Here is a 14,289-nt window from a genome sequence, read left to right on the forward strand (position 1 = left end):
ATCCCTTTATGTTATTTTTCTTGTCACATGTCATGGTATAGTAATTTGAAGTGCACTTAAATGACACACAAAATTTAAATATATGCATCAAATGTGCCACCAACACTGACCTACATAAGTAGTAGAGCACCGGTGAATTTGGTGGGCATTTATGTTGTTCAACTGCTTTGCCTACCTACCTCACATTTTTTTCTTAGTCCTAGTACTGCAGACTGTAGAGACTAGAATTGTGGAATTCCAACCGATTTATATTGGAAAGACAGCTCGTTGTGAAAATGAAGCTTTGGGGGTTATAAGTTACTCAAGCTCATCGTTTACAAATCGATATGGGACGATTACCTATATTACATTTGGATTGAAGGACTGAATTTCAGTTGCTTGTAATAATTCATTTGAATGTGTTTGGATGACTTTCGATTTAAAGGATTTAAAATCCTTCGATTCTAATTTTGAACTATGTTTTGTTCGATAATGATGGATTTTAAATTTTTTTTCGAATGAGGTCGTTTGAAACCTTTTTTTCTGGATCATTCCCTCATACTAAAATGCATCAATCCAAATGCACCGTAAGTGACCGAGGGATACAACTAAAACAAAACCTAATACTAGTGATGAAGTATTTAATGATAATTTTTCACTAAAAGTATTCATTAAGTGATTGTGATTTATTGTACTATACTTATTAATGAAAATAAATGTGTATAAAATTATCACCATCAATGGTCGGCCACATATATAATGACAGTAATTGTTTATTGTAAATTGATAATCACTTTACATGTGTTACTATACATGAACGGAATTGAACGGGAATGGAATGAGATCTAATAAAAAAGGCGATATTCATACATACTGGAAATATGTAATAAATATTAATATATAGTATATATAATCACTAGAAGAAATGTAATTTTTTGTTTTAGTTAATTATCATAGTAAAAATAAAAAATCGTGGCGAATACTTGTTAACCATAACTATGCAACATATACTAGCCGTTATACCTACGGGCAAAGGCCGCAAAGCCAAAACATCAGTCACAAGTAAAAATCATGACAAATTCTATAAAAAATAGTACATATTAATTAATCATAATTAAATTTAAATTTCAAATTAATCTTGTATGATCGTGGCAGATAGCATTAAATTTGTTACGATTTTTAGTTGTAGCAAATTATACGTAGGGGACTGTCCATTTGTTTATTGTTATTATTGTGTAATAATTAATTATACTTATTGAAAATGTCTGGTAAATGCAAAGAAGTATATAACTGACTGTATACAACATTTAAATATCTTAATTATTTATACTACATACTTTGATATTTAGATAACCTATATTTAAGTATTTTATACTGATATTTGTTCAATTTAATGGTTTAAAATTACATATAATTTCTGCTACTAATTGCTAGAAATCTTATTCCTATAGAAATGTTTGATAGGAAAATTAATCAAAAACCTTAAGAAATATTTGGTGTGCTACATATGATAAAGGTACGAAAACATAGATAAGTTTCCAAAAATATTCTCAATATAATGAATCGATATTCTTATATACATACTCATTTATGTACTTATAATATTATCTTTTTTGTTAATTTATGTAAATATATATTTTAGTACTATAATAAAATAAAAAAAAGTATCATATGCATATATTCAACATATAAAAGGCTAAAATTGAATTATTAAGAAAAAAAAATCAAACTAGGAGAATTGAATAAATAATCAAAACTGTTCAACTTCAGTCAAACAACCCCTCCTGTTTTCATGTGTAATTCACATTTTTTGATATTTTTGTGTTGTTCACAGGTTTGATTATTGGATTTTACTTTCAGCATGCTGCTCAAAAATTTTGATCCCTTACATCAGAGTAAGAATTAAACTCATAAACATTTAACAATAATAGTCCCTAATAGGGTAAATTATATTTTTGGTCCCATAAGTGGACCTGTTTCCAATTTTAGTCCCACACTCAAACCAATTCACACATTGAGTCCCATATATGGTTTCTTTTTTTTCAATTTGAGGACCATTAAGGGATTTTCATCCAATTGATAATAACAGTTGCTCTCTACGTTAGTCAATACAATAAAAAATAAGGGCAAATTACATTTTTGGTCCCATAAATGAATCTGTTTTATATTTTGGTCCCATACATAAATGTGTGAATTGGCCTGAGTTGGGACCAAAATTGAAAACAAGTCCACTTATTGGACTAAAAATGTAATTTACCCTTATTTTGATTGTATTGACTAATGGATAGAGCAGCTGCCGTTATCAATTGGATGGATATCCCTCAATGGTCCTCAAATTAAATAAAAAAAAAAAAAACCTGAGACTCAATGTGTGAATTGACCTGAGTGTGGGATCAAAATTGGAAACAGGTTCACTTATGGGACCAAAAATGTTATTTACCCTCCCTAATAATAGATGCTGCAAGATGCAGATCAAAATGAAAACATAGCACAGCACATGTTCTACCTGAAAAAGCACTCGTTTACATCAAATTCTCAACACTCGACATAAGAAGCATGACATATTAGCACAATGTGAGTAACTTACATGCACAAATCCATGCGTTCCGTGAATTTAAACTGGTGAGGAACTGAGCTGAAGTTTATGTCACATGGCATTACACTGTAGAATAAATAACCATCTGACTCTGGATTTCCAACAAAAGTCGCCACTTGTTTCTGATATTAGAAGGCATGCATGGATCCAACTAAGAAGATGAACCCACTATTGGGAAGAAAAACAAATAAATCAAATATACCATTACGAGAGTAGAAGGGCGGGCTGACTTCAGATAATCAACTCAATGTAAGATGAAAGTGCAATACATGCTAGAAAATAACATAAATGCTCAATTACTGATACAAATAATCATCAAACATAGCAGTTTCAAACTAGAATGGAGCCTAATATGAAAGTAGGCTAGCATGCCCGTAAGAGTATTGAAGACTCAACATTCACCTACAGGAAATTAACATAAATCTGAATGGTAATGATTTTCACCTTGTTAAAGCCAGGTTCATGGGCTAAAATAACTCTATGAACCATATGTAAGTTTGAGGCGCTCCTTGAGATAGTCACCACTGCGGATTGGGGGATATCTGCAGAGAGTACATCCATAACATCAATGCCTTTATCTGGCAACATTACTTATAACGTTAGCAATATATTTCATTAATTGCTTTCTGTATATATCTAGTTATTCACTGTCTTATCATTATATCTTCTTAAACTATACAATGTGTCTAAATGTTAACGTTTATACATCAGATTCCTATTTTCTGTTCAATGATAATATTAGATGATTATCTCTTTATTAACTTGATATAAACTTGGTCTAGTTAAATCAAGTACCATATCTAGTTTTAACTGTATGTTGTTATATCGCACAGCCAAAAGTTTCTGAACATGCTTGTCCATACCTAGGAGGGGTTGACTTGTTGCAGCAACTTTTCAAGCATTCCACCACACAATCTGGATTAGGATCCAAAAAGAAGGCCACCTAATTCAAATGAAAAGAGGCTAAGCTTAGAAAACTAAAGCTCAGAGATTGATGAGATAAATCTCCAATGCGAGAATTGACTGATAAAAACGAGTTGATGGTTAGAATGAGCTTGATGTCAAAGATATGGATAAACTCTTCCCAAGGTAGCCAGGTTCACCCACCACTTCAACTAATGTATTAGAAATAAAATTTAGATTGGCGAAAATGATAAGTAATTGCACGAGTCCAAAGACAGGAAGTACAAAGGCAGGCACTCCCATGTAAAAGAAGAACAGACAGAACAGAAGAACATGGGCAGGCATGATGCTCCCTATCATCCTGTTGAAGAAAATATCCTATAGTGCTCTAGTAGGCTTTACTGGGTCAATTTTGTTTTTTCGATCTTTTTTTTACCAAACCAATCTTCCAATGGCAAACCAAGTTAGGCAATATGGACTCTGATCTAAGTTAATCCGTTTATCTTGTCATCCTTCTTCCTCTTTACATGTGTAAACTAAGATTTCAGTGTACTATTCCAATATAAGAAAATGACGTCACTGCAATATATCACCCTGGATTTACAGCTAACAGCAGCATTTTAATTGTAGATCGTCAAATATATGGGTTACACCATCAATAGTTGATGATATTATTGGCATGGAACAAGTTCACAAAAATCAAAAGAGCTACCGTATAATCAAAAGAAACAAGAGATATCAGAGATGGAACTTTTTTAGCTATTAAAAACATCTGCAAACCCCCAAAAGTGGATGTCAAATAAAAGAACTGATTACCGAATATCGTTCTTGACCTGTAGGCATTACTCGATGCAACGTTGACCTGCGTAATTAGAAAAAGGAAAAGAGAACAAGAAATGAATCCCTTGAACTGTTGTCCAGATAAAGGTGAAATCAACAAGCAGAAACTGTCCATAGATCAATCAATAGCAAATAAAAATGTTCGAAGTGACGAAGTGATTCACTACCGAAACAAACAATTTGTCCATCTCTCCATCATGTCACCAATGTTGACAATGAAGGCCCTGCAGTTCAAAATTTGGTACAAGAAACTGTAACTTCTTAAAATCTGATCTTCCAGTCAAGACAAAATGCATGTGTGTGTGTGTGTGCTGAAGATCAATAAAAAGATCTGAGAGTCTCAAAGGCAATTTCTACAAGTCTTTTCAGTTTAGAGTTTCAACTGAAGGTGGTCAACCAACCAAGTACAGAACAATGAAATACTTCTCCATGTCAAATGGCCAGTTTTTCCTTCTTTTCTTGATGGGATACTTTACAATTGCCACACACCTGCAGTCATTCTTTTCTCACTCATAATATCTTACAGTCGTAATCTAATGGTCATTGTAGTCATTCTAATTAAAAGCTTTTCCTTGTCTCAGCCTTAAACTTAACTAACATGTTCTTCTATGTAATTACTGTAGTAGCCACGATACTCAGCATCATAAAAAGGAGTTTTTTAGTAACTAGGATTTTCCATCGTAGATACATAAGAAGATATTAGATTGCTCTACTGTGTGTGAGTTTCAATTGACAATCAGTCTCTAATTTATCACAGAGCTGATTCATTTAGTGTGGCTCTGAGAAGTTGAGATAAGATTAATCTAAAACTATGAAATGAAGGAAAATGACATTAATAATTGACTAAAAAACTAGAATAATTAAACAACCCAGGGATGTATTGAACATCTTCCCAATCACGTGGCTCCTTGATTTTGTCTCTGCAAACCTGTCAAGAGGGAAATAACTTAATTAATACATTGAAATTTTGTTGGGTCATCAAAAGGTAAGAGTATTAATCTGAATGACCAGGTAAGGAGACATTCCTGAAGTCCACCTATGCCATCAGTTGCTAGAAGAGTTATCATTCCATAATCTGAATGAGCAGAAGCACCATATATTTCTTCACTAGATGCACCTAATTCACCTGTAAACAAAGAGGAAAGGAAAAGGAATTCATTTATTTGATTCACTTAGCAACATCCCTGCCAAACGTTAGAAGTTCATAATATTTAACCTGAGTCATTTACTCAATCTAGGACCTCAGAGTCTCAAGTTACAAAAATAAAGGAACAAGCAACTACAGTTTCTTCCTGTCTGCAACCAATGGTGCCAAGAAGATAACAACTCTTGACATACTACTAAGTACAAGTCCAAGCCAACAAATGAAGATGAATAATACTTTTACGAAACCTGGATAATGAAGCAAGCGTAGAAAAGCATTTGGCAGATTAAAGGCACCAACATCACTGAAGAAGTTCTCATCCAAGTTCAGTGCCAAAGCAATTAATGAGATGAGTCTTTCACCAGCATTCCTAACACAGGAACCAGAAAAAATCATGTATCAAAATATTCAATTTCCCATGACATAAAATTTTGATGGAAGGAAAAACAGAAAGGTACAATGGAAAAAATTCTAAATTTCTAATGATCAAACAAGAAAAGTTTCTGTATCTAGCAGGTAGCAATGTTACATCCATCTTAGCATGTAGAATGAGACGTTGTACTAACTAAAATTTGACAAAGATAATGTTGTAAATTCAATTTCCAAAATGCTTCTCATTCACATGACTAATCTTCCTTATAAAGTAGCAATGCTAGCTGGATACACATATATGCAATGATGTGAACCAATTTCCAACTTGCTTTTTGTCCAATAAATAACCATCATCTTGAAGGAGCAAACAAAATAACAAGCAGTTTTATGCAGCACCAATCAACCAAAAGGCACCTAGATGCTCTCTGTTCCAGGACATGCAAATTGATTTCCCACATTTCACAAGGAATAGTAGTGTATTAAGAATTATGTACAGAAGGAAAAAAAGTTGCGTGTAAATAATACGAAATAAAACTTACAAGACTCGTTTATAATAATCTTCCATGGTAGACCTCCAGCTTGGCAAAACCTCTGAAGATACCTAAGAAACTGATAAGGTCATAAATTGCTCAACATAGTTAACCCGCAGGAACAGAAAGACTGAAACTGAATGCAATGTGCATTATTCAGATGAAATGTAAAAGAATTATGAGTACTGAACAAGAATTTCATTCTTTTAAAAAGACAATGAGAATTCATGGTTAATTTGCAACTAAAAGGACAAAACTCTGAGAAGAAAACTCAATATGTTAAACAAATTGCAATACCCTCTGATGGCCACTGATTCAAGTCCCCTATGTCTTCAAGAGGCCCAATGTAGAAGCTCTCTTTCGAGTCACCTGCAATTTTTATAAGTGGAGAAACGTCAGCCAAGAGGTCAAGTACACCACTCACAGTTCAAATCTGTGCACAAAAGGCACCATGGTCCCCAGCTACCACCCAACTAATGCAACACCAACTGACAAAAGAAAAGGCTCTGTTTGACTTTTAGCGTTTTACACACCAAATAATCAGATCTCTTGTATCTCTTACACCAGATGGTGCTGAATCCAACCCCATATCCAAAATCCTTGGAACAAGAAATTCCAACTGTTGCCTTCCATACTTTTTTGTGGCTCTAAATCATTTCAAAAATTCCTTTGTTGCGAACTTTGCAGGTTTCTTATTTTATAGATTACCCTTCAATTTCTATCTGAGTTGACACCAAATTGAACCGAATAGGATGCTTGCTCAATGTCACATGCATGGTTTAGAAAATTCCAAGCAGAAACTATCTTAGGCATGAAAACATATGTAATTCAGATGTCCTAGAACTAACATTGCTTCGTAACATCTTATCAGGATTCATAAAACCAAACATCAGAGTTAAGATAGCCAAATCATAAAAGACATAAAGTTCGTATTTAAACTTTCACCTCTGGAACTTGAAGAAGGGTCAAGTTTTTCAGCATACAGTGGTGTATAACCTCTATGCTCTTTACGAGCCAGTTTCATTTTTTCTTCAAGGGAGAGAGAGAAAAATGCTTTACTTCCTTCAAGCACTTTCTGCAACAACTTGTCTTCCACCCCATGATTCACAAGGTAAAAGAAGCCGCATTCGACACAAGCCTGAATATCAACGACATTTTCATGAACTTGACTCTTCCAAGACTACGATATCTGTAAATTAACATCTCATTTTTTGCAGAAGGATAGACGAGTTCAAGTCCAACATACCTCATATTCATGTCACCAATTTAAAATTATTTTTAATTGAATTAGGTCTTTCCTTTGAGTTCTCAATAGAGATAGTATCTACGGAGTAGAAAATAAGCTCCCTAGGCAAGATTTCTATAACACAAAAACACTACACCATTCCACAGCGATTTTCAAACCATAACATTTACAAACCGAAAACTTGATAGCCCATAACTTCATCAATGTAAGTGGTAGACAACTTTTAATCAACAATCAAGTTTGTACCTACACAAAAGGTAGTACAACTACTATAATTGAATTTCATGCATCACAGTATCTGCACGAGTACAACTGAAACTTTAAATATGAAAACTTAAAGCACAGCGATATCAAGTAAAAAATCCGAAAATTCCCAGTGTAATCCCTGCCATTTTCTTTTCTCCCCAAATCCCACAACAAATTAGAAGAAACAACGAAAGCCGCTAAATTTCATGCTAGCGAGACTACACCAATTTGAAACTCTCTGTATTCTTACACCTACAAATTAAACCTATATCAAAATTCATAAACGAAAAACGCAAACAAATACATGTGGAAGAAAGTAGCTCATCCAACAGTGCAGTAAAAAAACAATTGCAGAATAATAAACCTGACGAATAGAATGAGCAGTGGAGTTACGGTCAGAAGAAGCAAAATCGATGATCGGGAGCTCCAGCGTTTTCGCCATTTCCAGGAATTTAGTGTTGCCAGTAGTATGATACTTGCATACTATGTGGTCGGAAAGAGTATCGGCCAGTTGGGAATAATATTTTTTGTGTTTTTGGGATAAATTTCTTTTTTATAATTTATTTATTGGATTAAAAAATCATCTATATGTTTGGTTTTATTTTTAACTTATTTTGGTGTGTTCTGTGGAGATAAAGAGAGAAAAATAAAAATAATAAGTAAGTGTTAGAGATAGTGCGTATGTTTAGATTTATTTTTGAAGATAATATAAAATAAGTATGGCATGTTTGATGTTGTTTAGTGGGAGACAAAAACTACTATTTATTATTAAATCATATTTTTTATATATTTATATATATGTATGAGTATGTATATAATTTTTTTAGTTGTAGGGCCTATAACTAGTATAGACTTATTTTGAGCAAAAATAAATAAGACATTGTTTCAAAACATCTCAAAACACCACCAAAACTTCCAAAAAAAAATAAGGCAAACATTTACCATGTTTTGGCCCATCTTAGAAATGGACCAAAAATGAAATCAAACACTATGTATATCTTATCTATTATTGTGTTATTTAAATAAATATAATTTTATTGTAAAACGTAAAATAATAAATGAGTATGTTATATTTTTTTAGTAAAATTCATATTCATACGCATCACTAATTACAAATGACTCGATTAGTACTCGAGTTTTGATATTAATATTACTTGGGTACACGAGTAATTACGAACAACTTAATTACCACTCGAGTTTCACCATTAAATATCACTTTATTATCCAATTGATATTTTTTATTTATTTTTTCTATTTATCTTTTTATACAATGACCATTTTACCTTTTAGATGAAAATTTACAAAATAAATAAATAAAATTTAATCAATATCTTTTTTTTAATTTCATTTTCTACATTTGAGTATTATACTTAATAATAATATTGAATTAATTTATTTTTTACTCACTTTGTTTATGAATATTTAAAAGATAGCTCATTACTTAATAATTAATTATATTAAAAAAGTAAAATTCAAAATGCATTGCAACCATGGAGAAGTTGAATTTGAATTTAGAGTTTTGAATCTATATCTAAGTTTCACAATTAATTTTAGATATGTTGATTAAATGAAAAAGAATATCGTTGACGATGAAAATTTGATTTTTCAGACTTGATTATTAATATAAGTTATTTAATAATGATTTTTTCTATATATATATATATATATTGATAGATAATGATAGTAGAAAGTATCAAAATAAAAATATAATATTTTTTACAATCAAATATGAAAATGAAAGACAATTGGTTCAAAAAAAAATATATACATCTACATAAATTTATGCAATTTTTTCTTTAAGATATTTATTAGTTTTTATGCAAGATATGATGCATTGACAAACCTATTTTCATAAGTTCTTGCACATGTATGCTTGCCCTTTATTATTTTAATTTGGATGTAGGTCCACTCTGTATTGGTGAGGCGTGGATCCTCCATTCACAACCCTCTACTTTGCATTTTAGAATCACTCTTGCAGCCTCATTTCTTAAGATTTCAACATCTACCTCATTCCTTATGCACCAATCCCTCAAAACCACCCTAAATTGTGCAGCATTTTCAAATTTCATCCCAACTACTAGATTTAAATTTTTAATTGAAGAAGATTATTTAAAACATGATGCTTTTCAGTATTAGATTCTTCACTACCTTCCAAGCTAACCAAATCAGCTTCATTCCCATCCTCACTAACCCATTCATGTTCTCCATGTTCAGTTTCAAATATTTCAGGCATTTTTTTGTTCTTTTTATCTTTCATCACCTTTTTCAATTTCATCATTAACTCTTTTTTATTTAGATCTTTCGACTAGGAAATGTCATCATCAGATTCACATTCAATGTCTTCTAAAACCACACTGGGGGCCTCATTATCACTCCCCTCACCAGATTGTACGTAGTTCTCATCAGATGAATTATCAAATTCTGATGAAGACTCATTCAAAAATCTTTCATACATTTTTCTTTTCCCTTTTCAGTCATATTTTGAACTGGAATTTCGGTTGCATTCTCAGTGATGTTTTTAATATTTTTTTGAACTGAAATTTCAATTAAATTCTCAGTCATGTTTTCAGCCATTTGTTGAACTAGAATTTCAGTGAAATTCTCAATTAGATTTTCAGCCACAAATTCTGGCTCTTTGTTAAAACCGTTAGCCAAATTCTCATCAACCCCCAATTCCACCCTTGCCTCTCACAGTCAGCTGTCTCAAACTCATCTCATCCAATTTCTCAAAGTCTATTCCTCTAACTAGTATCTAATCTCTTTCTTCTGTTCCTTTTCAATTGGATTGCCTTGACTATCTATGGCTTGAAAAGGTTCATCATCCTCTTCCTCTACATAAACATTAACTGGAACATCAAAGCCTCTATGATAGTTTTGTAAATCAAACAAACAAATGTCAAGACATTCTTCTTTAATTGCTCTTATGCCCCATTCTAATGGTAGGATAGATACTTTGTAATAAAATTTAAGCATTGATTTTTTCCCCCACACTGTTGATACATTTCTCCTAATTCAAACATATCAAGATAATCTATGTCCACTTTCTCACATATTTTTATATGCCCTCCTACATATCTAAGTTTAGGATGTTTTACAAATTCCCCACTCCATCCAAAAATTATGTTATGTGTCTGAAAACTTTGCAAACAAATAAAATAAAAGCACAAAAAAATGCTTCAGCAAGAAGCAGAACCATAAAAAATCATGTAAAAATGCACATAATACTTCAAAGCATAGTAACTTCCCAACCAAAAAAACAAAGCATTACTACATTACAGGATTACAAACTTTATTTTATTCGAGCATACATTAAGGTTGGGACCACGTTTCTTGAAAAATTCAAGCATACATTGACTAAAAAATGGAACACGGGGACATAAAAGAAAAAATTAAAGCACAAATTATTAAAAAAATTCATACATACACCTAATACAGTTGGTACCACATGACCCTAATCCCCAAAAAAGGAGTAAAGCATATTAAACCCTAATTGAGGTTTAAATAAAGAAAAAACCTATGGAATCAAGAAAAAAAAAACCCTAACTTACTGAAATAAAAGAGAACCTACAGTCATTGCTTCCAGATATGAAGTTTCACCAGCTTTTCCCCTCAGAAAAAACCTCCATTAAATAAAAAAAAAAACAGAAAAGTTAGTAAAAACTCATATAAAATAATTCAAAAATCACAAGTTTCGAACTTACCTTTTTAAGTATAAGTTTTTCCCCAAGATCTGGACAAGTACATTAGCTATGTCTCAGATTTCCTAGAAAACTAACAAAAAAAATAAAATAAAATTAGTAAACTAAAAAATAAAAAAATAAAAAAAAGTTATTTAAATACTTACAAGTTCCTTCGGCACAATTTTCAATCGTTTTAACGGAGTTTGAACGGTGAATTTCGCTTATAGGGTTCGTGGTTCAGTCGCCTCTCTTACTCTCTCTCCAGAAACACGTTTGAGAATAGGAACCCTAATTTTGACTAAACAGTCATTCTTTCATATATAAAGAGGTGTATTTTTATCTTTCCCCCTTCACACTAACGTTTAGTTTCTGCAAGGAGGCAGTGTGCTATATTTTTAAAATTACAGAAAGGTAATATGCTCTTTTATTTATCACAAGGGGTAATTTGCTTTTAACCCATCACATCTCCAACACATTTTTTCGATTGAAAATATCATAACTTTTACAAACATGACTTGTATTGGAAGAGTTGGAATCAATTTATAGCCATTCATGTAGCTTGGAGGTGTAGATAGGATCTCTGCTTTTATTCCCTCTTTTCATTTCTAGAATAAAGAAAGGAAAAACTTGCTATTCTTTTTTAGGCCAATTCACACTAAAAACTCCCTTCAAGATTACTGTTGTCAATAGTTCCTAATAATTGTTTAACACCAGTCGCCAAGGACCACTTCTAATGAAATTTGTAAACATTGAGACCTCAATGTGATTATGTGCGCACCAAGGGAACAAAATGCGAATAGTGGTATATTTGGAGGACACCAAAAAAAATTATAGCCAATTTTTATTCCATTGTGTTTTATGCATTTCTGGGCAAATACGAAACTTTCGATTTGAGAGCTAAAAATAAATTTAACTTGAGAACTCCAAAAAAGCGTTCCTAAAGAAGGTTAAAACAAGTAAAACGTATGATAAATAAGAGAACATTGTTGGTAGATAGAGTTGAGTCTAAAACAATAATAAGATTCAAAGTCATAAAACATAAGTCTTACCACATAAACTAGAAAGAAACAAAGAACATCGTAAGATCAAAAAAATTGTAAGCTCTTCTGATATCTTGCGGAGGAAGAAGTTTGGTCCCACAAGCTGATGGTAGCTTATACCGCCTTGGAGAGAATGGGCTTCTCAATTAACTAAACGTAAGCTATCTCGACATCTTCTGCAGTTTCAGGCACTTAGAGGTCGAGGTCGAGGTCCTCCCCTTTGAGGTAGGAAACTCCCTTGAGAAGCACCAACAGGAGAAGTTGCAAGAGATCTACAATGCTCCTCCACAAACCTCTCCAAAGGGAGTAGATGAGCCTTGTGAGCATTCTCCCTTCTCAATTCTCTAGATGTGAGAACACTCTCGTGAAGATTTTCATCTGTGCCAAAGTAAATGAAAAAAGAAAATGATCAAATTTTCTCTATTCGTTAGATCTTTTTAAACCTTCATAACTATTGACATCCATAATTCAAAACAGGACTTAGATTGGGGGGCTACAGACAACTCAATCCCACCTACACCAAACTCATGGAAGTCACCATTCAAAATGGGAAAAATACTTGTAACCTCCCTAGATGAAGACTTAAACTTAAGAGAAATATAAAAGGAATCAATTAAACAACCGAGCGTGTGTTGACGACGTTTCATACAAAAACCTGCCCATTCCAAATCTGAGGCCTGAGGCAACTCCAACAACCCCACCAACGATGAAAAAGAGAAGCTAATGAGATAGAGGACAGAGAGCCTCATCCCACCGAATGCCGACGTTTGACATCGACTCTTCATGTTGACATGTCTTGATCAGCAACTTGGCTGAGGCTTTGTTTTTATGATTGTTGTAGGAATATTGATTTTTCTAGATCAAATCTTGGAAAATTGAAAAGATAATATTGATACTCTCACATAGGGACTTGTAGGGTATCAATGTTGCAACTCAATTAAGTGCATGTTGCAACTCAATTAAGTGCATGACATGATTGTTGATCGGTTCAGCATCATGGATAACAAGGACGAATCTTGTAGCTCTACCATGCAATATTTTCTTAGAGAAAGTAGAGCATAAAATTGACGTGGATAAAATAAATTAGGCCCAACAAATTAAATTGGGTCAAGAATATTTTGAGGGTGATATGGGCCTACAAAAATAAAGATTTAAGTAAGCCCACTAGGTACATAAGTCAGCAGAAAGTAAGATGAAGGACATGTAACAACATCACCTTGATAATACAGTGTTGTGTGTACAACTGGTCCTTAGTATAAAAACCCCAACATTCAAGATGGCCAAGGTAATTAATTCCAAATCTCATATCTACTTTACAAAAGATTTGATTTGAGTGTTAGAGTGCTCACTCAAAGTCAAGTCTTGCACGTACTTCTTTATGCAGGCTCCAAACTCGTTCTGCATATCGCGAGTCCAGACATCGAACGATAAACGACTTCTAAATATCATACCTTATAACAAATTATTGATTTGAACCATATCTAAGATGAGCCTTTATTTGGGTTAGAGTATATATGTTTTTAGTTAAATAATGCATCTCTATTCAATTGACCTACTGTAATTTGACTTTTGTTTATGAACATGATTTTCTATAATCCACTTATGGAATGCCTTAGAATCTCATTCAATGAACAATGGTAGAATTAAAAGACATTTTCAAATGCTTACAACTTTTATTATTAACATTTTTTTTTTAAATTGCTTAAAGTACAT

At 32.6% G+C, this 14,289-nt stretch overlaps 1 protein-coding gene across 7 annotated transcripts; it reads right to left on the minus strand.

Annotated features, from left to right (window-relative positions):
- Positions 1 to 1,854: 1,854 nt before the first annotated feature.
- Positions 1,855 to 8,380, minus strand: LOC105155938 (2-oxoglutarate (2OG) and Fe(II)-dependent oxygenase superfamily protein). Of its 7 annotated transcripts, none has more exons than XM_088877980.1 (12): positions 8,221 to 8,380; positions 7,310 to 7,502; positions 6,662 to 6,733; positions 6,374 to 6,425; positions 5,711 to 5,832; positions 5,343 to 5,444; positions 5,188 to 5,245; positions 4,486 to 4,542; positions 4,295 to 4,340; positions 3,439 to 3,518; positions 3,020 to 3,117; positions 1,855 to 2,697 (listed from the first exon to the last, which is right to left on the minus strand). In XM_088877980.1, exons 1-11 carry the CDS (start codon positions 8,296 to 8,298, stop codon positions 3,054 to 3,056), a joined length of 924 nt encoding a protein of 307 aa, XP_088734106.1. In that variant the 5' UTR covers positions 8,299 to 8,380; the 3' UTR covers positions 1,855 to 2,697; positions 3,020 to 3,053. The 7 variants fall into 7 exon arrangements, 5 of the variants coding, with proteins under 5 accessions (XP_088734106.1, XP_088734105.1, XP_088734104.1 ...); XM_088877979.1 differs by having other exon boundaries at positions 1,855 to 2,743; XR_016064144.1 differs by lacking the exon at positions 3,439 to 3,518.
- Between the last annotated feature and the right edge of the window lie 5,909 nt (positions 8,381 to 14,289).

Source organism: Sesamum indicum, linkage group LG2, assembly GCF_026168435.1.
Source record: "Sesamum indicum cultivar Baizhima isolate 11 linkage group LG2, ASM2616843v1, whole genome shotgun sequence".
In the NCBI taxonomy this organism is placed as follows: Eukaryota; Viridiplantae; Streptophyta; class Magnoliopsida; order Lamiales; family Pedaliaceae; genus Sesamum; species Sesamum indicum.

What these genes read in the sequence shown, in the direction of transcription:
- LOC105155938 (XM_088877980.1), bottom strand. Translation starts at nt 8,298, where the DNA reads ATGGCGAAAACGCTGGAGCTCCCGATCATCGATTTTGCTTCTTCTGAC. An exon ending in CCCTTCTTCAAGTTCCAGAG is followed by an intron (nt 6,734 to 7,309) that starts GTGAAAGTTTAA and finishes TAAAAATTGCAG; the next exon opens with GTGACTCGAAAGAGAGCTTC. An exon ending in GAATCAGTGGCCATCAGAGG is followed by an intron (nt 6,426 to 6,661) that starts GTATTGCAATTT and finishes AGGTATCTTCAG; the next exon opens with AGGTTTTGCCAAGCTGGAGG.